At 42.7% G+C, this 25,554-nt stretch overlaps 1 protein-coding gene across 3 annotated transcripts; it reads left to right on the top strand.

Moving 5' to 3' along the window:
• The first annotated feature begins 16 nt into the window (after window positions 1–16).
• On the top strand, window positions 17–23,551 carry cpt1ab (carnitine palmitoyltransferase 1Ab (liver)). 3 transcript variants are annotated; one of them, XM_053427324.1, is made up of 19 exons: window positions 17–170; window positions 7,049–7,213; window positions 8,229–8,371; window positions 9,692–9,863; window positions 10,303–10,404; window positions 10,992–11,129; window positions 11,307–11,384; window positions 12,873–12,980; window positions 14,750–14,834; window positions 17,206–17,401; window positions 17,825–18,013; window positions 18,102–18,207; window positions 18,757–18,873; window positions 19,137–19,301; window positions 19,985–20,116; window positions 20,234–20,386; window positions 21,141–21,254; window positions 21,392–21,484; window positions 21,596–23,551. In XM_053427324.1, the coding sequence occupies exons 2-19, from the start codon at window positions 7,073–7,075 to the stop codon at window positions 21,677–21,679; spliced, it is 2,316 nt and encodes a 771-aa protein (XP_053283299.1). In that variant the 5' UTR covers window positions 17–170; window positions 7,049–7,072; the 3' UTR covers window positions 21,680–23,551. The 3 variants fall into 3 exon arrangements, with proteins under 3 accessions (XP_053283299.1, XP_053283297.1, XP_053283298.1); XM_053427322.1 differs by lacking the exon at window positions 14,750–14,834 and adding an exon at window positions 13,572–13,659; XM_053427323.1 differs by lacking the exons at window positions 17–170; window positions 14,750–14,834 and adding exons at window positions 2,540–2,677; window positions 13,572–13,659.
• Window positions 23,552–25,554: the final 2,003 nt, after the last annotated feature.

Here is a 25,554-nt window from a genome sequence, read left to right as displayed (position 1 = left end):
GCCGCAGGCTGCGTGTGTGTGACAGGCCGGTGACACCACCCACCCACCCACACACACACACACACACACACACACACACACACACGCACACACACCGCGCACACGCACTCGCACAGCAACGGCTGGAATCGGGCGTCTCGGTTGATTTCCGGGTCGACGCGATAAAGACGGTAAGAGAAGTTTTATTTACATTGAATTCACCATTTTAATTGTAATAGTGAAGCCGCACACCATTACACACCATTTCACTCCTTCTGTCAGTCAAACCGAGCTGCTTTAAATATAGATATCAACCTAACAACTCAACATCTGTTGAATTACAGCTACATAAACCACGATCAATTTTAGCAGTATATTAAGTTTGTAAACAAAACAGATTAAATTCGCTGGTTTCAAACAAATTCAAACCAATCATCAACTCTGACGAAAATCTACCTCGCTGCGCCCTCTGTCGGATTAACTCTGAAAATACAGGCCATACTGAGTCCTTGTGCTCTATATTTTATAATATAATATTATAATAAACGTAAAGAAATAAACAAAGTGCCTCACAGACACAGACACATAAAATTCATACGGTGCGGTTTCATATTTAAACAAGTCAATGCAAGGCCAGTGGTTAGGCCAATGGGTCAAATAAAGCAATAAAACAAATGAACACCCAGTTAAAAGCAAAAGCATTACAATCATAGTTATGATTCAATAAATCAATAAATCAAACACAATCTAGAAGTTCAAAGCCATTTGATTCAATGTATATAGAGGTGGATGTCTGTAAAACAGAGTGAGGTTATATGAATAAAATTCATTATTATCCTAATATGGAAATTCATTGAGGTCCAAAACAGTGGCTGCAGTTTCAAACCCAGTTGGCTGCTTCTCTAGCTCCATTCTGATCACAATGGAGGTGATGAACCAAAATTAACCCATTTGGAGTTCCTGACCCGGGTTCAGGAACTGCTTGTCCGAACTGACAAAAGAAATGATCTGAAATAATTATGTAATGACACGTGTGTTATGCCATGAACCTAGATAATGTGATGAACAGTGTTGCCTGATTTACAAGATAATCATGTGAAGGTCAAGCCTCCGAAATAGAGATAGAGAAAAAGTTGTTATACTCCAGGACTGAAAAGCAGATTTTTCTGCCATTTGATAGTTGAAAATTGATCCAAACATATTGTATATTGTGTCATGTGATGGGTTGCACTCTTGACTACCTCACTTACTCACGTACTTACTTTACTAACCATTAATGTAGCAGTGTATTCATTGTTACACCACAAGGTGTGGTCTCCTGACAAAACCTGACAGTGCTGTTGTGTCTCAACAAAATAAAGGCAAAGGAGTGGAAACCTTTAACCAGTATACACCCACAATGACAGTGGATATCTTCTAGTGACGTTTCCACCCAATGTTCAACTGAATTCAAGTCACTGAGTTGTTTTAGGGCGTGACACAAGCAATATCTCATGAGTAGAGACTGAATCAGTTTGGTCTGATCAAGTTTTGACTCTTATTTGTTTGTGTTTTTTGCAATTCTGCATGTGTAATGGTTTTATCCAGATATCCAATGCTTTTATTAATTTATTTATCTTATTTATCTCTGTTTTTATGTTTGTGTTTGATGCTTCTTATCAATCAGGCGTTCCGATAATTGAATCTCTCTTTGAAGCTCATGAGTCAGTGTTTATTTTTCTCAATGCACTCTGTTAATAAATTGCAGAAAGCCCTCGTTTTAACTGGTAACATTAACAATGACTACATTCCATTCTGTGTCCTTGTACGACTGAGACAGCAGGAACCATAACAAAGCCTTAAAAGTGGGTCAACTAAGGGGAATGCAGCTTATATTAATGTTAGTAATTGCACTTGTGGTGTCCCTGTTTTGATACATCTGAATCATCACCATTACTGCTGTGAGAAATGTCTGAAGATGGATGAATACTGAGACGTGTCAGGATTTGTCTGCAAATGTTTCATTCCCTTTCAATTGGTTTGGTTTGGTTCTCAGCAGTGTAACACAAAAAGTTGGTTGAAGGAAAGGACATGAGTAAAGAAAGAACCAGTTACATTTTGACTGGGATCCGAATAAAGGAGCAGATCCAGGATTGTAACTTTTTTTCAATTACTGCTTGGCGGAGGTATGTGCAGTACTTATAGTTAATACTGTGATTAAAAAGGTGTTTATGGTAGATTTAGCCCATCGTATATTTCATTGCATTAAATTGCATCCATAACCCACATGTGTGTCTCTCAGGAGGAACTAAACATAATCTTTTTGCACAACTGATTGGCTGCAAATCTTCACATCCCCTGCACAGCTCCACCACCATGGCACACTGTGTACAGACATGGTACAGACATATGCTCGAGGTGTCTGCGATGCCATTTTCCTGCGTCTTGTCCTCAACACCGGGTTCACGCGGTGTCCTCCCGCAACCTCTACCGTGGCGCGACACTCCCACGCGGGGGCGCTCTTTCCCACCACGACTCGGTTTATTGTAGGAGAGAATAGTGACGCAGAGGAAAGGGGGCAGGCAGTGTGTCGGTGTATACAGGTCTGAGCTCTCATTCATGCTCAGTGTACAGCAGTGTTCGCCGACTCTCGGGCCGTGCCACGTCCTCGTCCGAACACAACGCCTCTGCGCTCTCGGGCTGATATTATAAAGAGCCGGTGAGTAGAATAAAATGTTATCCTCATTCTCCGCGGGTCTCGGGGGGGGGGGGGGGGGCTTCCGGAATCCATGTGTCTCTCTGCAGTTTGGGAAGTAGTCGGGCAAATATGGCTGCAGGGTCAGTTTGGGTGAGGGGAGTGGTGGGGCTGGCGGGGGGGAAGACGTCGGCAAGTTCAAGAAGTCCCGATGGGAAAGCTGTGTCTGCGCAGTTTCCCTCAATGTCAGTGCGTTGTGCGTAAAAGCTGTGCCGTGTTTACATGACGCGCAGGAGGTTTTCGTATCGAGCCGATGTGGGCAGGAAGCTGGTGCATGTGCAAATATTGATTTATTGACGTCTAGACTTAAATCCCATCCTTTTGCACTCATAGACACACAAAAAAAATGCACACGAGGCTTTGGTCTGTACACATATTCAAACAGTTCACCTGGTGCCACAGTGAAGGATCCAGGTTCAGTTGTCATCCTACACACAACATGAATGTAGGTAAAAGTCCAAGTAAAGGTCATTCATTGACACCCCGCCGGCAGATCTAACACAATACAAGAGCAAGTCTACTTATAATAAGTATAACAATGTGCTGTGTGTATCTGACAGTGATCATTGATGTGTGATAGTAGTAAAATGAAAATGTAGAAAAGGTGTGTGTGTGTGTGTGTGTGTGTGTGTGTGTGTGTGTGTGTGTGTGTGTGTGTGTGTGTGTGTGTGTGTGTGTGTGTGTGTGTGTGTGTGTGTGTGTGTGTGTGTGTGTGTGTGTGTGTGTGTGCAGGTGTCACCTGTCAGTGAAGGTCAGTAATAGCTGGTTGTTATGATTTCCTTCCTGTTTAGAGCTCAGTTGTAACATTAACAAAACATATTTGCACAATTGTTTACATGTAGTGTTCTCTCCGATTAAATCAATAAAAATATAGCTTTATTGACACCGGGGCACAGTTCACACCGACCACGTGGATACTTGCTATAACAGCAGACCCAGTTGACCTACACGTTTGAGTGTATTGATCTTTTATGGATGTCTGCTGTTGACTTATTATATAACCATATTTTGAATACCCATTCATAGTGCTGATACACAATCGTGTGTGTGTGTTTGCGTGTGAGAGAGAGTGAGAGTGTGGTTTGGTTTATTAAGGCTACACAGCATATTGCGTGTGGTTTGAGGAATAAATACAACAAACCACACACACACGCTTGTTCTACATAGTCCAAAACCGACGCAGTGTTTTCGTATCGCTTCATTAGCGTCACAATGGGACGTACGCGCAGCCACACGAGGATTACGTTTCTAGTTTTACCGGTATCCAAGCGGCGGAGCGCTGCGACCTTTCCCCTAGTTCCTGCAGCACAGGGCTGGATCATGTGATGCTGGGGGAAGGGACTGAAGCAGCGAGCTGTGGATGCTGCTGCTGCTGCTGCTTCTTCCTGACAACTGAAAGCTCAGAAAAGACGTGTCCTGCTTCCCGAGTGCTCTCATTGAATCAAATGAAAAAGTAGACTTTGCAGACAGCAACACAAAAAAAAAATAGTTGTCCCTCAGGGATTAAGAGGAGCTTTGCAGGAGAGACGTTGCAGCAGCAGGGAAAGTGCAATATCATGACATGCTTAACCTTAACGTAACCAGGAGGACGTCTTTTCTTTTCAAATTCAATCCACTCTCAATTTAGGACTTCCTAATGGGTTCCAGTTGATTGATCTATTCGTATTCTGCACATGTTGGTGATATTTCCCGACAGCAATTGAATGCAGCATTTTACATGACAACCCAGCGTTACATCATCCAGCGGGGGTTTGTGATTAGCCTGGTTATATTATTAATATTATTTTCACAAGCTCATTCACAGGCTCCTTAAAGTGGCACTTGTGTAGTGAACAGATTTATTTTTTACTTGAGAAGACCATTGCAGTTCTGACCCCACAAGAAATGATAATATAAGTGTCCTAATGCCTAGTTACTTAGTATAAGGTGGAGAAGAGATGTATCGTCTTAGTTGCTGGGTAAGATAAAGACCCACAGGACACACTTGCCAAAATAAAAGCTTCATCTGCCCTGATCACTCTCTAGTGAGACGATTCATCTTAACTCGTTCGTTACTGAAGGTGAGGATAGATTCTGGTATCCAGAATAGACCCAGTCTCTTCTTCCTTAAAGTCAGTTCCTACTGGGCTTTCCTCTGTTTCCACACTATCTTCTACTCTGATGTCCATGCCCCAAATCAAATTTAAAACGATTATACATTCATTTAATTTGAAATAGCATCTTATCTCATTATTCAAACAATACAATCGCTCGGGTGGAACGAGAATGACCCAGTACAAGCGTCGATTGTGGGTCACAAACGATCAATAATTAAACCGGGACCATAGTCGTCTCATCTCTTTTTAACCTTAGTCACGGTTGGACATCATTACGCAGTGTCATCTGTGTAGATGTTTAGCAAAAGATGTAGAATTGAAACCAAATTGTATGAATTTTAAATTGAATCAGTTGAATAAAGGCACCGTCACTGCTTTCAGTTATAAAACGTAGAAGAACACACAACACTTGAAGCTTTCAGACTAATAGACTTTGGAGAAGCATGTTTATTTTTATGGCAGATATTTACAGAAGAAACATGAGGTGTCATTATGAAACCTAATGAAATAATACCAGGGCATAGACTGAAACTTCTTACTTCTCTTCACCAGGAAACTACAAAGTGGCGTAAAACTACAACCTATCAAACCCTTTCATTTTCAATGTAGAAGACAGAATCAGATAAGATAACTAATCAACAATAGTAGAGACTGAATTCTGTCAGAAGAATCTGTTCGTACTTCTGCCACTGCTAAAACGAAACCATCTATTGAGGGAACATTGACAGACTGAAACACACACAGTAGATAACTTCCATGGAATCAATATGATTCATGAGATAGAAAGACTGACTTTCACACAGTGACTGAGATAAGGTGATCAAAAATGGATGATTGTGGGAATAAGGAACCATATCAGTGGCTTTTCTCATCTTATCCTTACTGCTTGAAATGTCAGTTACGTTCTTCCTGCTGTATCAACCTTCAATTGTACAAAGTTATTGACAAATTAACTTGTTCTTTACAAAGACCTTCCTGTTCACTATCCATAATCTGCAATGTTTGGTTTCTGAATGGTGTCAAGGTGCCGGATTGAGATGTTGGACTGTGTTGGACTAAAGTAGAAATCTAATCGGTAATAAAAGAAACAGTTCTTGTTCCCTCCTCTGAACTGGTTTCGGCAACTTGGGTAACGTGTATCCTTTATAATGACATCAGTAGATAACTTCCATGGAATCAATAACATCAGTTATGATAAAGGATACATGTTACCACAGCTGCCGAACCAGTTCAGAGATGATAAGATGCTCTTCTTCGGTGTCGTATATCAGGAAGCAGCTTTGTTGATATAGTGACTAAATACAAAAGGATGTCTTTCGAGCTGAGTGATGACAGAGATCCCTTTTGTTCACAACCTTTTGAGACTATTGAGAGCTAGACACTAAAATACAGCAAAATACCATCAGTGTGATGTGTTTAAATTTCTTTTTGTGCTTCTATTTTGAATCTGGTGATACGATTTTAGAAATACCCCTAAGCTGTAGTGCTGCCTCACATGATGGACTCACGCAGTGCACAGTCCATTGAGACATGGTCAAATGACTGTGCTGCAGTTAAAAGATCTCAGTCCTAAGGTCTCAGCTCAAGACCAAGTTTAACTTAAGTACTACAACCTGACCCGGATGCACTCTGATGGGTTCTCCCCCGACCCGTACGATGTCCATCCTACCAGGTTTTGTGGATTCCGTTCAGTTATGTTTGTGTAATCTTGCTCATGACAAACAAACAAACAAACCTACAGATAGAGGTAAAAACAGAACCTTCTGTGTGGAGGTAATACTGTATTTAATGATGGAGGGATTACTTCCCTTCATTATGTTCCAGTAGCCCTTTTAACTACAAACCCATTTACTGTGCTGTTGAGTAAGCATGTACTCATCTATCAAACTCTGTGTCAACTCTGCACCGACAAGAATCCTTTCCGGCCCAGAGGCCATTAAACTACGAGACTTTAAACCAATTAAAACCTGGGAATAAGGTAACCTGCAGTGCTGTTGAGGAAGGAGGTCTGTTCATTACATGGAACTGTGAACAGGAACTTGTATTCAGTGGAAATTATTAATCTGATAGTTAATCAGGATGAAGTGGTTGTAAATGATTTGTTGTGACCTCATCATTGTACAGGTCAATACCGATGTTATAAAACTCTGTGAGGAATTCACTTGACGGTCGTTGAAACCGACGCCCTTGAATCTTCCGCCTCACTGACTTTATTATGGTGTACCCGTCTTTCTTCCAGTGACCCTGTGCGGTAGTCGTCACCATGGCAGAAGCTCACCAGGCGGTGGCCTTCCAGTTCACCGTCACTCCCGATGGCATCGACATGCAGCTGTGCAGCGAGGCCCTGCGCCAGATCTACCTCTCGGGCCTCCACTCCTGGAAGAAGAGGTTCATTCGCTTCAAGGTGCGAGGTGGTCTGACTCACACAAGAACAAAGTCCAGAGGTTTCTGTGCACTACCAGGGAAACTTGTGTTAACCTTTCACCTAGATCCTCTTGCTGTTGGTTGGCTACTGTAAGATAACAGCTTGTGGCATTTTTGGTCGCACTTAATATTAAAGTTAGCAAACAGCATCACATTTTTTACACAGTGCTTTACCAATAGCACTATTTAAAGCGATTTAAATTAATTAAAATGTACTCATTATCTACCCACCAATAAACGGGTGGAGGAGTGAGTGAAGTGTTCGAATCCACAAAACACTTCTTGAGTTTCAGGGGTAAACAGCGTTGCAGCCAAATCCAATTTCATTAAAGTGAATTAAGTAAACCACTTCTTCAAACGTAGAAAAGGTGTGAGGTGTGTGCATTCAAAACATGAACCAGAGGAAGATATCAGGAGACATTTATGTAAATTAAATAGCAATGAATAATAGAAGAAGAAAAAGAAGTGTCTCGCAGGTTTTCTTGTAGTCTTCACCTCTGCTGATATAACGTTTGAACGACAAGGACATTCACTGTGCTGGTAGTAATACGATACCATGATGATATATTACAGTGGCAACAGTAATATATGAAGTTAACCAGTTCAAAAAGAAAGACTCCCAAAATTCCAATGTGAAACCAAAAGTGACCCAATCCAACACTTGAACCTTTGGTCCAGACTCTCAGGTGGGAAAACGCTGGTGTCCTGTTTGTCCTGTTACATAAACACGGTGACTCCAGAAGGTCAAATACTCTCAGGCAAGCAGGGACGGAATCCCTCCTGCCTGCTCTCTGTGCCCTGGCCTTTAGCCTAGTTCTCTGTTGACACCCAGTCACACTGAGTCAAATCCAGGGACCTGCTAGCTTTGTCACTCATTCATCTTCTTGTTTAGATGATGGTGATGAATGTAAACGCAGGGGAACTCTGCAGTATGAAATGTTATATAATCAGCTACTGTATGAACCACATTCTAATGGTTTCTTTACACTCCTCAGAATGGGGTTATGACTGGTGTGTACCCGGGCAGCCCAGGTGGCTTCATGATCGTGGTTGTGTCCTACATGTCCTACCATAAATACCGACAGCTGGATCCCTCTCTGGGGTTGATAGCCAAACTGGGCCAACACATACCGATCAGGTAAGGTTACTAACTGGTATCTTGACACCTTGTCCATGCATGACACTGTTTGATTTTGGTTTGGTCTCAACATATCGATCGTGCCTATTTGTAGAGAGTAAGCCCCTAAACAAATAAGGAGGAGGGGTTTGTTGTCTGGGTTCTACAGTAGATTTACGGGAAAGGGCGATCGGCTCGTAAATTCCACGACTTGAAAATTGCATAGCTGTGGCAGTGAAATACATTTGTACTGGATCTATGCAGTTCAGCACATGTCTCAGGTATTTGCGAGGAAAGATGAAGGCCTGTCTTTCCAAGAGGAGCAGCACCAGGTGGAGTCACAGACTGAGGAGTGAAAAGATAACCCCCCAAGGGGTTATCTTTTCACCCCTGTCTGTCCTGGATCCTGATTAAATAACTCTGGATTATTTAAGGGACTGATATCTATGAGTGTGTGTAAATTGAGTGTGTGTAAATGTTATGATATTGTTGTTGATCGATCAATCAAACTTTATTTGTAAAGCAACTTTCATGCAGATGCAATACGAAAAAATGACAGACATAAGAAGAAAAACTAGAGCAATTAAAATGCAAAAATGCAAAACTGAAGAGGTAGGTTTCACGTTTATGATTAAACGATTCAACAGGTCTTGTCAAAAAGTTTCTACACTAATGCTTGTGTCACACGGTTAATATCGTCACCTCTAGAGGGCGATACTTACAAGTTGAATACTAGATAACGCTTGCCCTGACGTCATTTCCTGTCGGGGAAAAAGCAAAGTGGCGAGCACTGTATTTAAACCTGACATGTTTGGTAATAATCTTCTCAATAAAATTCTTCAAAGTTTTCCATTTGAACTTGAGTAGAGAATAGTCTCTGACATTAGCAAACATGGCACTTTGCCACAAGGTTTTCACATGTGAGAATGTGTCTGTATCGTAAAAGGCTGCACCCGGTCGAGTTCAATGAGGTCATTCTTTATTAGTTCTGGTTTAATTTGTCATCGCTGACTTTGGACTGGGAGAAACAAGATTTATATTGTCCAGTGTTTGTATTGTGTTGTTGTGGCGAACACTGTTTTTGACTTAGAGGCTTGAAAATGAAATGTTATTACCCAAATATACCAGCTTTCAACACTGGTCACTGTTTTTTGTCTGTTTTCTAGTAATAGTCACACTTTGAATAGTCTGATTGTTAAGGGTGAAACAATAATTTCCATACACTTATTTTCACCACATGCAGTTATTTAAGAAATGGTTGATTGGCTGCTCCTCGATCGTGTCTCCCCTGCGTCTTCGTCCCATGTCTCACCCTCTGTGTTTCCCCTTCTTCGTCCACAGTCGATACATTTCCACAGAGAACCAGATGATAGTGGGAGGAATCCTGGTGGGAACTGGCCTGTGGGTCTCCATAATCATGATAATGAGGAATGCCCTGAAAAGCCTGTTGTCGTGGCACGGCTGGATGCACGCACGCCACGGCTCTGTGTCCTATTCTACCCGTCTGTGGATGGTAGGCCAATGAATGTCTTCCTCTGTTCAAGTCCCTTCGGAGCAGATGAGGCAATATTATATATATTTATGTTATTTTTGCCGCCAAATATAGAAGATTGTGGTCTTCACAGTTTAAGACTCAAGGGACTGACTGTAATTATTAAGGTAAAGCGTTTGTCCCGGGTCTTAAAAAGTCTATAATGATCTGTATTTTAAGCCTTAAAAGTCTAAAGAATATTTAAATATGATGTGCTAGGTCATAAATACATAATTTCCTTTTTTAAAACAATATTTAGGAACTGTTTGCTACTTATTGTTTAACCTTCAAGTTACTCATTTGCACTTTGCCCCACAATCTGCTGGTTAGGGAAACGCATACTTTTAACCCCTTTGACCTCTATCTTTCTGTCTCTCTCCCCCTCCCTCTCTCTCCCTTTTTATCTGTTCTTCTTGTCCAGTTATTAGTGAAGGTGTTCTCTGGCAGGAAGCCCATGCTCTATAGCTTCCAGAACTCGCTGCCAAGACTACCTGTCCCCTCGGTCAAGGACACCTGCAGAAGGGTAATTTCCACCTCTCAGCTCATTTCCTGGTTGAACAAGTTCCTCGTGCAAAAAGGCTGGTTTGTCCGACTAAAACAAGAGTTTGCATTTGAAGAAAATTGCAGAAGACATATCATTCACTGATTTTCTTAATACATAGTAGGTATAATAATAATAATAAACTTTATTTGCACATTTGCACATTATTAAAGGGCAGGAGTGCAAGATCTAGTTAGAGACTGAAGTAAAGAGAAATGTTTTTGGTTTTCTCTTAAAGACGATAACTGAACCAGCTTCTCTGATATTTAGCGGGTCGGGGGTGTAGTGCTTTAGGAAACCTTTGGGGCGTGGCTCACAGTGCTAAACACACCTGATTGGTTGAGTACCTAGTTTCGTAGATGCTTGGAGGAAAACATTCCAGGAACGCTAACACAGGTTTGTCTGCCAGAGAGAAATACTTCCTTTACTGCAGACTATGACCTTTGTCGCTCAGCAGTCACATGCATAAACAAACTAGATGAGAAACTCAATGGAAAAAAGCATTATGGCTACAATAAACGAACCCCTGGCGTCAGTCTGTGTGACTCTATCTCCCTCCGTGTTCACAGTACCTGGAGTCAGTGCGCCCGCTGATGGATGATGAGCAGTATAACCGTATGAAGGACCTGGCTAAAGACTTTGAGGAGAACCTGGGACCCAGGCTGCAGTGGTACGTCAAACTCAAGTCGTGGTGGACCTCCAACTATGTGAGTCAAAAAGACCCCCCCCCCCTCCCCAACTTTCTCTCCCTTTCTCTCCCTTTCTCTCCCTTTCTTCCTTTCTCAGCTCTTGTGTTTCAGTTTTGGACACAGTCCTTGGTGTTGACTCGGCTCCAAACTCTCATTCTGACACCCTCTGTTTCCCTTCCCTCTCTCTATGTGTAGGTGAGCGACTGGTGGGAAGAGTATATTTACCTCAGAGGCCGTGGACCCATCATGGTCAACAGCAACTATTATGCCATGGTAAGATGTCTCTCGTCTATTGTTTGAAGATGACGTTATCAGCTTCTTCATGTAGGTTGTGGTTGTTCTTTGGATCCCTGAACTATTGTGTGTCTGTGGCCCTTTTACAGCTCTGTCAGCAAACACAACTGTTTATCGATGGCTATATACGAGAGCAAATTTAATTATTAACTGTTTTACACACCCTACTGTTGCTGATGTGTACCAACATTAGCATTTCAAACACAAATATAGGTCACATGGCGGCCTTGGCAAACACATCTAAGACTGAGCTGCAAATTCTACCAATAAACAATGAAGAATAGTTGCGTGTGTCACAAAATGGTTTTAATATCGAGGTTAATTCAATTACTAAACAACTACATCCTAGAAGTCTGGTTGTAGCTTTTTCCTTTACCTGAAATTGCCAAAAAGGAATCTTCAATTTGGCTGAATGTGTGGCTTGCATTCATTCAGTAATCTGTGAGATAATCTATTGAAACAGCCCTTGGCTATTATTAGTTTTTGTGGATCATTATTGTTCTTTTCTGCATAACAGGGTTGTAGTTGTTAAGTCTGGACACACAACCTGTGGCAAAAACATCTTACGCATGTTTGTAATAAACTCAGGGGACATTTCACATTTTTACAACAGTGATTGTGTAGTCAGGGGATTTGCAGGATCTTGGAGGACAAAACTATGATCGCTCCACACTGTGTCTTTACCTAGTGGCCACTTGATTGCTTCAAATCTGTGTCAGATTTATAATTATGGACCAAGGATAAGTAAGAGGAACAGCTCCCCCTGTATGTCGAACCGTGAATTGATGAGAGACCCGAAAGGGCTGTTACTGCAGCAGGGCTGGCGTGGATTCCTGCTTATAAAGCAAATAAATGGAGACAGCAGTTTACCGCCACTGTCAGGATATCTTGTTTTGCAGCTTTTACAAAATCCTAGCGTCTCTGCTCTTGCTTGCAGAGCCATGTCATAAAAGCAGAGCTGTGAAAGGAGGTAGAACTGGTATTGGGGTCAGTGGAACAACACTTGGCATGTTTGGAATAGCAGCTCAGGATAACTCCTGTTTACATGCATACAACATTGAGCATAAATAACTAGAAGGGCATTCCAGTAGAGAGCATACCTCCACCAATCCCCTGCTTTCCCCATGAATTCAATCAGGATGCACTAAATTACAAAGACTTATAGATACAAGTCCCCTAAATGTACCTGTTTCCTCTTTTTAATTAAAATCTATAAAATGTTTTCCTCTGGGAAATTGGTGAAAATATAAAAAACATCCTATGACAATGGTAAAGAACTCCATGCTGTAGTTTTTGTGTAATCCTGCCGACACACAACAAACCAACAGGCAGCGGCGAAAACAAAACCCCTTTGTGTCGGGCGTTTACACGTCTTATTGATCAGGTCTCACATCTTCTTCGGGACAGGTGCAACATCTTGTTTGATTTGATAATTGATTTAAATTTGATCGATCCCTTTTCCTCCAGGACTTCCTGTACGTGTTCCCCACTTCCATCCAGGCGGCCCGGGCCGGTAACGCAATCCACGCTATCATGCTCTACAGGAGGAAGCTGGACAGAGCGCAGATCAAACCTGTGAGTACCGAGCTTATCTCTCTCGTCTGTCACTTCTTTAATGATTTATATTGATCCCTGGTTAATCTGTAAATATTGTTCTGATATAGTGCACGTTTGATCGTATCCAAGTAAATGTTTAACCCATTTTTGATTTTATTCATTGATAGTTGTCGTCGTCCTGTTTGTCTTTCAAGTTTACGATGACGGCTGCTTATCTTTCCCAGCCTTTTCTCGTGTACTTGAAGTTACATAGAATTTCCCCTGTGATGATGTAGACTGTCGAAAGTTCACCATTGTTTTCTGAGTGAAGCTTGATGAATAATTGCCTGATGAATACTGGTTTTATTTGCTGACACCGGGTCGGTTCATCGTTTCTCCTGCACCCCTGTCAGTCCTTCTCCTTTATCAGTCTGCATGATGCTTCAATGCAAATTCCTTTTTTGTTTTACCTTTGCACACAGTCTACAACATGTTGCATAAACACACTTATCTCTTGATTGTATGCATATATATACCAACACCAATGCATGAGCTTGCCCTGTTGCACACTTACATCCGGTTGTCTCTGTTACTGTTTTGTCCCTTTCGCTGTGTCGGACACTGCGTTAGATTTACTTGCTGGCGAACAAGGTTCCACTGTGTTCGGCTCAGTGGGAGCGGATGTTTAACACCACCCGCGTCCCCGGTTTGGAGACAGGTAAGAGGAGGGCAACACCTTCGTCGTGTCCTCTGACCCCACCCACCTTCCTTGTGACCCTAGACACTGCCATGGCGACATCGATTGGAAACCTTGTCTCCAAGACTCATTCTCGACAGCACAGCCCAGACACAGTCCTCTGATCTTATTCCATGTCATCAATAGAAATATTCAGATTGGTTTCATCAGGAGAAGGGTTGGGTATCATCAGTAACGGTGCTAAATCGATACATTGAAAAACGGTTCTGGTGCCAGATGAGATACTTTTTCACCAAACGATGGTAGATGATAAGAACAGCTTTTTAATTCTAAGGCTACTTGGAAGTAGAAATGAAAGGTAACATGTTACCAGTTTAAAGTTTACTAAATAAATAAGTGCAATATACTTGGCAGCACCTAACCCTAACTATAATAAATGATCCAGCTCTAATCTGCTCATTACTTGACTCCCAACCACCGGGGACTAGGGACGCTCATGCTGCCAGCCTATGTGCTCTGCGTGGGGTCACACAAATGGACCTGAAACTTTTTGTTGTTGTATTAACTCAAGTTAGAGGTGACAACTAGCTTGACTGTAGGCTAACTCTGCTGCCAGGGCCTTGTAGAGAGTGTGTTGCCACTACAGCTAAGTGTAATGCTAACTAGGCACGTGCAGTGACGTTTATGTTGCCTGTAAGCAGCAAAACTATTTCAGTGCAAAGTTAAGGCACAGAAATCTGCTTTGTGATCCGGTCTGGTACGTTGACTGGCACCGGATTACGTTACCCAACCCTAATCAGGACTAAATCTCCTGGAAGTTATCATTCAAATTCTACTGTGACATCAGGGTTTTGCTGTCGGCATTGAGCTGGCTGACCACTGGTTTCTGGACCCTGCTCATTTCCTCCTTTCCCAGTAGCCTTCTGCGGTCTCTCCCTCTCCCTCAGACTGGTCCTCAGACCAGTCCTCATCGCTTCCTCTCCACTCCATCCATGCTCCTGTCCCCGCACATGCGTGCATGCATGTGTGTCTTCCGCTGCTCTTTTGGGATTATTTTGACAGTGAATTAGTTTGTCATCTTTGTGTTTGACTCTCCCCTTTTGCTTTTCAGCTCATGCTCCTAAACACTATTCCCATGTGCTCAGCCCAATACGAGCGTATGTTCAACACCAGTCGTGTGCCAGGGGTAGATACAGGTAGAGTCTTTAGCGAACGCTGCCTCTTCCACTTACTCCTACTGTACTTCTCTTTCGGACATATTGTTTGACGTTTGTTTGATAATTGGACATGATGCAACTAATAATGCATGTGTTCTGGTCTATGCACATGTTTGAGACTTCCTTGCATGTAACTGGATTCCAGTGTTTGAGTTTGTTAGCGATAGCATTTAGGTAAGAACTGGGCTATGGCTTTCATTCATTCAGTTTAATGTGTGTGAGTTACATATTGAAATACAATAATCACCTTTACTTCTGGGTGATGCTCATCGGAAGCTCCCGACTGAGAAATTGTATTTAAAATACTTAAACCAGAACTTTGGATAAATACATTGTTTAGTCTAAGAAAAACTAATAGAATGTGAAAAGATCTTCTAATTTGTGATATAACTTATCTTCTATAACCGAGACGAGGACCTGTTTGACATTAAAGCACCATGACCCCATTTGTACATAACTCAGACACCTGAGGCACTGTACTATGAAGCGAGTTCAACACCCCCAGGATATCTTCTTTATCTGGCTTCACTGAGCCTAACATTAGGCCGTCCTAGATAACGTGCTCAGTTTAACCGTCTTATCTGGTTACGAGTGCATTTACGTGGAAGAGGCGGAGACTTGAATCAGCAGAAACGTCGTCAGAACCATAAACAAAGATCTTCACGAGACGTGAGAGGAAACACTCATGCCTGCAGGGAAAGCTGGTTATAGTGACATTCAAAAATCATATTTAACAATGTAGACAATCATTTTTTTAATAAGTCTTAGGGTACAGGAATTTGAATACATCTCTCACTGAGTTTTTATTTTTTTTGTCTGATGGTCAAGACCTATTGTGTGATTAAAAAAAATCATACTTTGGACTGTTTCTGCTGCCAGGCAGAGAGGAGAAGTAGTGTGTGTCTGATGAGGTCAGTCCAAATTAAATGTGAATTTACTACGCTCTCCACAAGGATAGAGTAGCAAGTCAGTGGTAGCCTGCTCGGGAGGCCCGGGAACAGGCCTGTAAAACCCAAATTGAGTGCCTTCATTACTTTCTAATGCTGCTATTCCTTCATATCTTAGTTATTGCGTATTTTAATGAGTTCGTGAATTATTTAAAATGAGAATTAGGAAGTTAAGAATGTACACTCACTTTGTTTCAGACAAACAACTCTGTGACCAGATAAAACAAACATGAAACCCATGGTTAAAATGTGGAGAGACACATATATGATCAGGTTTTGATCTGTTATCTCAAACTGCACCTGCTCCAGAGCAGAGTCGGTTAACATGGTGATTTACCCTTGTTGAACCAGGGCTGAAAACCCAGAGTCGAACCTGAAGTCACCGAACTCACCACAAATCCGGCTGAGTAGCACAGGCTGAGAACAGAGGTGAACTGTGTCTCATTTTGAATTTGATTGAAGTGCATAAGAAAAGTAGTGCAATTCAGAATTGAATAACAATCGGATGTTGTGACATGAGTTTGAAGTTACCCGATGGTTGTATTAGTCTGTATTTGCAGGTTTTGAGAGATGGAGGTTGGTAATGCATAAGTGGAGCACCAGTGAAACAGTATGGCAGTTTATTTTGTTTCATATTCACATTGTCTGGAGGTGAGGAAGAACAGTGGGCTAAGTATGACCTGGATACGAGGTTGTGTTTCCTGGGGTTTATTACTAGTCTCCCTTCCTCCTCCCTGCCGCTAACAAGGTAATACTTGTTTGAACATGATGAGCATCAACAAAACAAACGTCACACGTCTAGAACCCGAGATGCAAACATTTCTCTTCTGAATTGGTTTTGCTTGGTTGTGCATAGAGCTGTTCAAACAAACATTGCCTCGATTCATTGTGTTCCGAAACCAACTCCTCTCCCAATTTACTTTCCCTTTTCATTTCACCTCCTGCACCTCCCATTTCAAGCTTCTTTGTGTTTGTTTTTGAACCAGATAGTCCTTTCCCATCATGTAGTGTCCCTTCTGAATTGAGTTGTGAATCTTGCCCTTCAAACGATTGTAACAAGGAAAGAAGCCCCGCCCCCAAACAATAAGTGCTCACAACACATCGGATATTTTGGATCACGATATTTCACTAGTTGAACCAAGAACAGGTTTAATTCTGTGACGTTCATATTTGATCTGTCACCTCATGTCTCACTTTACCCAGAATAAATTTGGCAGCCACACAATTTAGGCCACGTTACATTAGAATCTCAAATTATCCGCTACACAAAAAAAAACAGGAACATGCACAGACACAGATACCCCTTCTACCAGACAACACCCAACTCTCCAGTTGTCTTACTATCTCTGACTTCCCCATTTTGTTCATGTCCCCGCTCCTGACCTTTGTCCCGTGTCTCCCAGACGTCCTCCAGCACACGAACGAGAGCAAACACATCGCTGTGTACCACAAGGGCCGTTTCTACAAGGTGTGGATGTTTTACGACGGGCGGCTGCTGCTGCCCCGGGAGATCGAGCAGCAGATGGAGAGGATCCTGGCGGACACGTCGGAGCCCCAGAAGGGAGAGGAGAGACTCGCTGCCCTCACGGCAGGGGAGAGGTGGGTGGTGGGACCGGGGCTGAGCCGAGGCCACATCATTTACAACTTTATCGTGACATGACAGGAAGTAGAGAGATACTTTGCATAGATGGGGGATATGTTGCAGTGATATTTCACAGTTACTTCAGCGGGTTAATAATTTGCATCCTGCGAAACACTCATGCAGCGATACTGTGCTGACTGTGAACCGTTTTTGAAAGTTATCAATATTTGACACTCACAAACCATATTGCTCCAGGATATGTTCACAGCAGCACACATAGAAATAAGTAAAGATAATTAACAAACTGAGGCCTCACATCTGCCTGAATCAACAGCAAAGTAAAAGTGATGTATATTTGCCGTTTCAGTATTCCCTGCACTGACCTTTCTTGACTTTTTACAAACACAACACCTCATCGGCTCTCCTTTAACATTTTGCAGGACCCCTTGGGCAAACGCCCGCGAGGCCTTCTTCAGCCGTGGTAAGAACAAGCAGTCCCTGGACGCCATTGAGAAGGCCGCCTTCTTTGTGACCCTCGACGAGACAGAGCAGCGCTTCGACGCAGCCAATCCCGTCACGTCTCTGGACAGTTACGCCAAATCCCTGCTGCATGGAAACTGCTACGACAGGTGGGACAGAGGAACTGGAGGAATTTCGTTGTGTCCACAGTCGCCATCGTGCTTGAATTAAAATGTGCGCTAACTGTTTTTCATTCAGGTGGTTTGACAAATCCTTCAACCTGATCGTTTTCAAGAATGGCACCATGGGGCTGAACGCAGAGCACTCCTGGGCCGATGCTCCCATCATTGGTCATCTGTGGGAGGTACGTCGATGTATTTCAAACCAGCTTCAATCGGTGCCTGAGACGATTAGTGAGATGTAAAGTTCGATTTGGTGATGATGATTTTTTTTAGATCAGTGGAGATCTAAATGAAAAGTGAGAGGGAAGGGAGATTCAGACTGAGCCCAGCTGCTGTATGGAATCTTTAAATGTACAATGCAAGCTGTGGAATGCAGTTACACAGTGGAAAAATAATAAATAAATCCTAGAGCTTGAATCAGAACTAATCACTCTGGTTGTGAGAAGACCAATGAGGAAAACTGTAGCCGTCAGTAACTTTACCTGATCAGCCTGCCAGACACGTCCAACACTGTCCTGGGGCTTTATGCCTGGTGACAATGAGAGTGCAGTCTAAGAACTTTTGAGGAACGGCAACAGTGATGAAAATCTGCCGCCTGGAAAAGATAATCCTCTTATATGTAACTGAAACTCAGCAGGAGACTGTCGGTCCAAACCACAACCTTTTTTTTTTATTACTTTAAGCCTTTAAGACAGAGAATAGATGTTGATAATTGTGTGACTGTTTTGCAGCACGTTCTCTCCATGGACCCTCTGAAGCTGGGATACGCTGACTCTGGTCACTGCAAGGGGGAGCCCCACCCCAACCTGCCCGGCCCTCAGAGGCTGCAGTGGGACATCCCTGCTGAGGTAAGACTGTTAAAGCAGCATGATGTCATTCTGCAAGTCTGCACCTCAGATATCCACAGGCCTAGGCTTCCCCCTGCTGGTAGCTTTGCCTAGGTGCACCAGAGTTAGTGGTTCATTATTGAATTTGATGTAAAAGATTTAGAGATGCATGTCAGCTAATGCATAATTGAATTTGTCAGTTTGAGCAGTTACACAGTCGTTAACTTTCTTTATAACGACACTGTGTTATCGGTTCATCTAACAGACTCTGTCTCTTCCTCCAGTGCCAGGAAACCATCCAGAGCTCCCTGACAGTAGCCCAGAATCTGGCGGATGATGTGGACTGTCACATTATCCCCTTCGCTGACTTTGGGAAGGGTCTGATCAAGAAGTGCCGCACCAGTCCTGACGCCTTCATCCAGATCGCCCTGCAGCTCGCCCACTACAGGGTGAATACACTAGTCCCACTGGTTTCTACAAATCTGACTCGATCTTAGCTCTTCTGTTTGTATTCATTGACATTCAGTGATATATATATAATATTTACTTTAGATAAACCAGTTTTTTAAGTGGTTTACCTTTTTATACTTTTAATACACAGGTTGAGAGAAACAATTATCGGTTTGTTTGTGGTTTACAAATGCAGGAATATTGTCCCACAGAATCATACAGTAGTCAATGTGTAAACATTTCTATAATCCAGAGTTTTAAACATTCAAAGATACAACACTGAAGAAGCTTAATGCAGAAACACTGCTTTTAAACTCCAGCAGAGGGCGATAACATCGTGGCTGAACAACATAACACTGAAGACGCTCAAAACATTGTTCTGCTGTAGTTTGATGCTGTGACTTCCTGTTTATTTCTACAAATGAAACACAGCACAAGCTCATATATATTTCTATATAAGGGTAGTAATTGAAAAGTTTCAGATGCTAATGGGAGTTTAAGTTTGGAAATCTGTGTCATCGTGCTCCTCTTGGTCAGTCAAATGTGAATGTATAATTCCTAAAGGTCTTTTGACTGTTTTCCTAATTATCTCCAGTTCAAAAGTGATTTGTCAATTTGTTTACGATTTGTCAAGTAGTTTCACGTTGTGTCTCTTTTTAATCCCGACCCTCGAACTCTGCAGGACAAAGGGAAGTTCTGCCTGACGTACGAAGCCTCCATGACGCGGTTGTTCCGTGAAGGCCGAACAGAAACCGTGCGCTCCTGCACCATGGAAACCTGTGCCTTTGTTCAAGCCATGGTTAAAGACGAGACAGTGAGTCCACACATCACACATCTGGTTACTGTGCTGCCTTCAGTCGTAGATTAGAACAACTGCGACCTGCTGTTCAGTTGTTTACCCTCTTTCTCATCCTTCTCCCCGTCTGTGTAGAGAGAGGAGCGCCTCAACCTGCTCAAGCTGGCAGCGGAGAAGCACCAGAACATGTACCGCCTGGCGATGACGGGACAGGGCATCGACCGCCACATCTTCTGTCTGTACGTGGTGTCCAAATACCTGGGAGAAGACTCAGCTTTCCTCAAAGGGGTAAGAACTGTTGTCTTGGTTCCTTGGTCAGGGCCAAGGAGGCGTTTTTTAAATACAAATTAATTTCTCAGGTGTTTTTAATGCTTTCACAAACCCACCTTTTAAAGGGGACATATCATGTCCATTTTACCACAGTTGATATGGGTCCTTGGGGTCTTAATGTATAATCTGTAAGATATTGTGGTCAAAATACCACAAGGATCATTTAAAACAGCACCCTTTTTACCCTGTCCAAAACAGCCCTCCTCAGATTGACCTGTTTTGACTCCCGCCCCCTCACCCCTCGGTGAGCCTGGCTGCGAGAGCCCCAGCTCCCCAGCGCAGCCCCGCAGTGGGAGCAGTGGGAGCTTGAGCTGGCGCAGCAGCAGCATCCTTCCACACTGTTGAGTCAACGTTTAGAGGTGGCCCGGGGGTCCCTAGTTTATGCGGCCACTTAAATGTCTGCGGGTAGCAGCAGCGAGCTAACGCTAGCCGGGCTCCACCGGCCCGGTTAGCTCGTCCAAGGCCATATAGCGAGACTCCCTACATGGGCATGGTGTGACTATGACGTTTATTTCGGTCGTAATCCCATTCGACGCACTCTAGTGTATCGTTTCTGACATAGAGGAACCACAACAAATCGTTTTTGGGACGGTAGACATGCCAGATACCCACATTAACGTGTAGAAGCACTACAAAAGTGGAATTTTCATAATATGTCCCCTTTAAAGCTGAGTTTACTTGTGAATTAAAAATGTGCCACTCTCATGTTCAGGTGCTGTCTGAGCCGTGGAGGCTGTCCACCAGTCAGACCCCCCTGCAGCAGGTCGACCTGTTCGATCTGGTCAAACACCCAGAATATGTGTCGTCCGGCGGTGGATTTGGTCCGGTGAGTTATCATCTGCTTTGATTGGTCTAATCCTCTTGTGTGCGAGTCCATCCCTCGTTTCGTATCCACCCACCTGCTTCTATCCTGAATTTAAGAAATAACTCATTCTCACCTCTGTTTCCCCCTGTGTCCACCAGGTGGCTGACGATGGTTACGGTGTCTCCTACATCATCGTCGGTGAGAACCTCATCAACTTCCACATCTCCAGCAAACGCATGAGCCATGAAACCGTAAGTTCACCAGCTTCCAAACAAGTTTAGATCATCTCCCTGTCCATCGTTCTTGTTATTTCCTCTCACCTACAAACCTTTGGTAAATCTTCCTTCCTTCCGGATTTTTAGGACTCGCACCGGTTTGGCAGCAACATCAAACGAGCCATGCTGGAGATCCTGGATCTGTTTCAGCTGGACAAGAAAACCAAGTGATCCTCCCTCCACACAGGAACACTGTTTTTTTAGCAGAACATACTCTTCCTCATACTTGTACAGAATCAAATGTTGGATTTTTGGGGTTATTTAAAGCTAAAAGTGATGTTACGCAAGCAAGAACGACTGAGAAGTTTATTTTGGAGACATTACTGTCAGTAGCTGTGAAGCTTTTATGTGTAATGTGTGTACAGGAGGGGCGAGACTCTGGTGGTGTAGGGGTACGGGTCGTGCGCAGATCAAAGTTGTAATTTACAGAACTGTAAACACTGACACCTAGAATTTGATTAACATGACTCGTGTAAAAAAGGGCTGAAAGGGAGGAGAATAATAGTGGATCTAGTCGGAGATGAAATAAGAGACGGTATAGGATAGTTCATTTGCATCATCCCATATTTGGATTGCAGTTTAAAACGTGAAAGATGCTAAATATATTTACTTGTTTTTGTCCAATTTTAAAAAAAAAAAAAAAAAAAAAAAAAAAAGTCCAATCAATTCTTAATTTCTGTTTTTCAAGTTTCCTCATTGAGTTGAATGTAATTGGCCAAACGGCAAACCTGGTGTAAGGTTGAACAGATTTGCATGTTGTGTGTTTGATGTCGGTCGGTTCCACGAGGTGCGAGCAGCTAAACTACACATGTACATTAACAAGAATGATAAATATTCCACATCAATCTGATACAGACGACACAGAGCTGCTCCGTCGCCCCCCCCCCCCCCCCCCCCCCCACGACTCCAGTGCACAGCCGGTGCGTTTGTTCCTTTTTTTAGCTGCTGTGTGGTTTAACGATGTAGCGACAAAGACAGATTGTGTTTGTGTGCGTGGGTTTTTGTTTTGTTTTGTTTTGTTGTTGTTTTCATACTCAGGTTTTTACTAACCCGGCCTAGTTACTAACCCGGCCTAGTTACTAGTTACTCCGCCCACCGTCTGACGCGGTGGGCGGAGTAACGTGTCGTTAAAGTGTGTGTGTGTGTGTGTGTGTGTGTGTGTGTGTGTGTGTGTGTGTGTGTGTGTGTGTGTGTGTGTGTGTGTGTGTGTGTGTGTGTGTGTGTGTGTGTGTGTGTGTGTGTGTGTGTGTGTGTGTGTGTGTGTGTGTGTGTGTGTGTGTGTGTGACCGAGGGTGAATGTGATGTCTAAGTAGCCGAAGGTGACTTTTTTTTCTCCCAAGCTTCCGGTGATTTAAATCAAAAAGTGGAAATAACTGTACTTTTTAAAAAAACACTGTTGTGCGCTTAGTGACATGCCGTTTAGTTCAAACTAACAAATTCTTATCTACCTAGAAGCCTTCAGTCAGATAAATAGAGGATAAATAAAGTTGCAGTATCGTGGTGTCTCAGCTGCTGTCGCCTGGATGTAGATGAAGAACTGCTCAGTGGGGTGGACGCGTCTCTCCATAGGAAATCACTGTCTCTCTCGCTCCGTGCCCGTGAAGGGGAGAGGCGGTCGTGTAGGAAGACGTTCGGTTCTGTTCTGTGTGTGTTGTCAGGTTCATCACATTATTTATTTTATTTCCCATGTTTTAACTTCACATGTTTGGAGACGTGGGTTCACCAGCTGAATGTCGAGCACTTAGTAAAAGCTTTGCTGATTGAAGAAGTGAAACGGATAAAAAAAAATAAATTCTCGTTTTTTGTTGATTTCTTTTTGTTGATTTATTTGTTTTTGACATGACACTTGAGTTATCGCTGACTTGTTGTAGTTGTTTGACTTTTTATCTCGGTAAAGTGTCATGTTTTCCACTGCATGGTTTTTGAAGATGAAGCTGTATATGTTTGCATTTTATTTTAAAGATGTGTTTAAATAAAAAATGAAATAAGGACATGCAGCTGATACACCAAAACAAGTTTCAACAATAAAGTGAATGTCAGACAGCTGCGTCTTCTCTCACTTACTGATCGATTTAAACTTCTGAACTTGGGGAGGAGAAACTCTGAGTTTACAAACCAGTGACAAACACGATGAAGACTGGACACAGATCATAGAAATGTTGGATGAATCTCAAATAGGACAACAATCAGTGAATTCATTGGTCAAATGATAGAAGACCTCTAATCAGAGAAGTTTTAATGATTGATTCATCTCCAAAATAAAGGCGCTCAGAACATTTTGGAATTGGATATTTGAAAGGAGTCATTAGATTTATCAATAACACCCTGTGAAGATGTGCCCGTACTTGGACATAACAGTTTTTTTGTCCTCTGGTCCAAAACACATGTTGATGTTTTGCATGAAAGATTTCCTCATGTTCACTATCTACGTTTATTCTGTAAACATGATAACAATTGCTTATTAGCACTAAAGTTCAGCCAACTTCATTAATATTGCACCGTTTTAAACAAGTTAGTGCATTTAAAAAATGACGGATGAGCAGAAAACACTGTTAATGAAAAGAAAACTGTAAAATGGGCAGTAAATGCTGTAATTTCCCCCAAAAAAGATAAAATAATTAGAAGAAAACGAAGTGTAAAAAATGTAATATAAACATAATTTTTTTTATACATAATCAAATATATCATAAAACGTACAACATAAGTGAATTAGTTCAAATTATCTCTTTAAACCATACGTCATCAAGAGCAAGGCTAAATGTTTTATCTGTGTGTAAAAGATCTGCATGAATGATTCTTATTTCATTTTTTTGGTATTGAGCATTTCACTCAATACCAAAAAAGACCTCCTCATGGTGCCACTAGATTAAACATGATGGTATCATCAACGTGAGGAACTTGTAGGAGCTGCTCTCTGGGGTCAATCCATCCAATTAGAAATGAATTACATCAGTGTTCAAAAAGCCAACCAGCATCACTTAAAGACTCCTGTGTCAGTGCCATATTAAAAAGTTATATTATGACTTCAGTTTATTTCGTTTTGGAGGATTTAGTTTAGAAACCTGTGAAGCACAAAGATGCTGCTGCTCTGAGGAAGAAGCTTTTATTTTAAATAGTGGAGCTGGAGCCTCGTCCACGTGAGGAGGCCGATTCGGTGTCACAGTTTTGTTTATCAGCTTTTCTTAGCTCTGACGACATGACAACCTCCTGAAACCGGTCTAATGTGAGAATGAGATATTTCCTGACTTGGCTCGGCGGCCACTCGGAGGGAAGCTGAAGCCGGCCATTGTGCCAGGTGCTGGGGCTCAAGCGGATGCCACCGAGGGGCCACTTCCATTTCTCTGAGGGGATTAAGTCCCTCCTCTGGGGCTGCTCGCGGCCTATTCAGCTATTAACTTAAATTAAAGTCATCGCGAGGTGACAGATTTCCAAGGAAGCCGTGGGCAGGAAGTGATTACATGATATAGTTTGCCCCCTCGCTCCTGCTCACCCTCCCTCTCTCTCTCACACACACACACCTCCACAGGGTGGTACACCCGCCCCGATGTCACCCTGCCCCGGGCTTCCGATAGCAGGCTAACATTTCCAGACTGCATTCCTGAGGTCTGCTTACTCCTCATGTGCTCTGGGAAACCTGCAGTTTGTGCTGCTCCAGAAAACCGATCACTTTCCAGGTCCGGGGCCTTTTTGTATACGTTAGATTTCTTTGACGTCTTCATCAAATCCTTGGTGCCTTTTCCGTCTCTGTGTACGTTAAGAAATCTCTGATGACGCAAATCTAAAAGCCTCCGTTCGAAACCACAAGACAGGCATAGTAGGACAAATCCATACAGCATAATCGACAGTCTTCAACTGACTGGCCCCTGGACAACCAGCCTTTAAATTGTACACCTAATTGGCAAGCTGGAAAACCCATTCACTCAGGAGCAGGCGCTGAAACCTAAAACTTGGACTTGCACTTTCTAAAAGTAGACTTTGGTGGAGATCCGCGGCCTCCGCTTGTCACCGCTTTAATTCCCCGTGCCACTTGCTGCAAAACACCCTGA

Source organism: Pleuronectes platessa, chromosome 7, assembly GCF_947347685.1.
Source record: "Pleuronectes platessa chromosome 7, fPlePla1.1, whole genome shotgun sequence".
In the NCBI taxonomy this organism is placed as follows: Eukaryota; Metazoa; Chordata; class Actinopteri; order Pleuronectiformes; family Pleuronectidae; genus Pleuronectes; species Pleuronectes platessa.
Note: the sequence above shows the minus strand (reverse complement) of the source record. Positions and strands in the feature narration are given on the sequence as shown.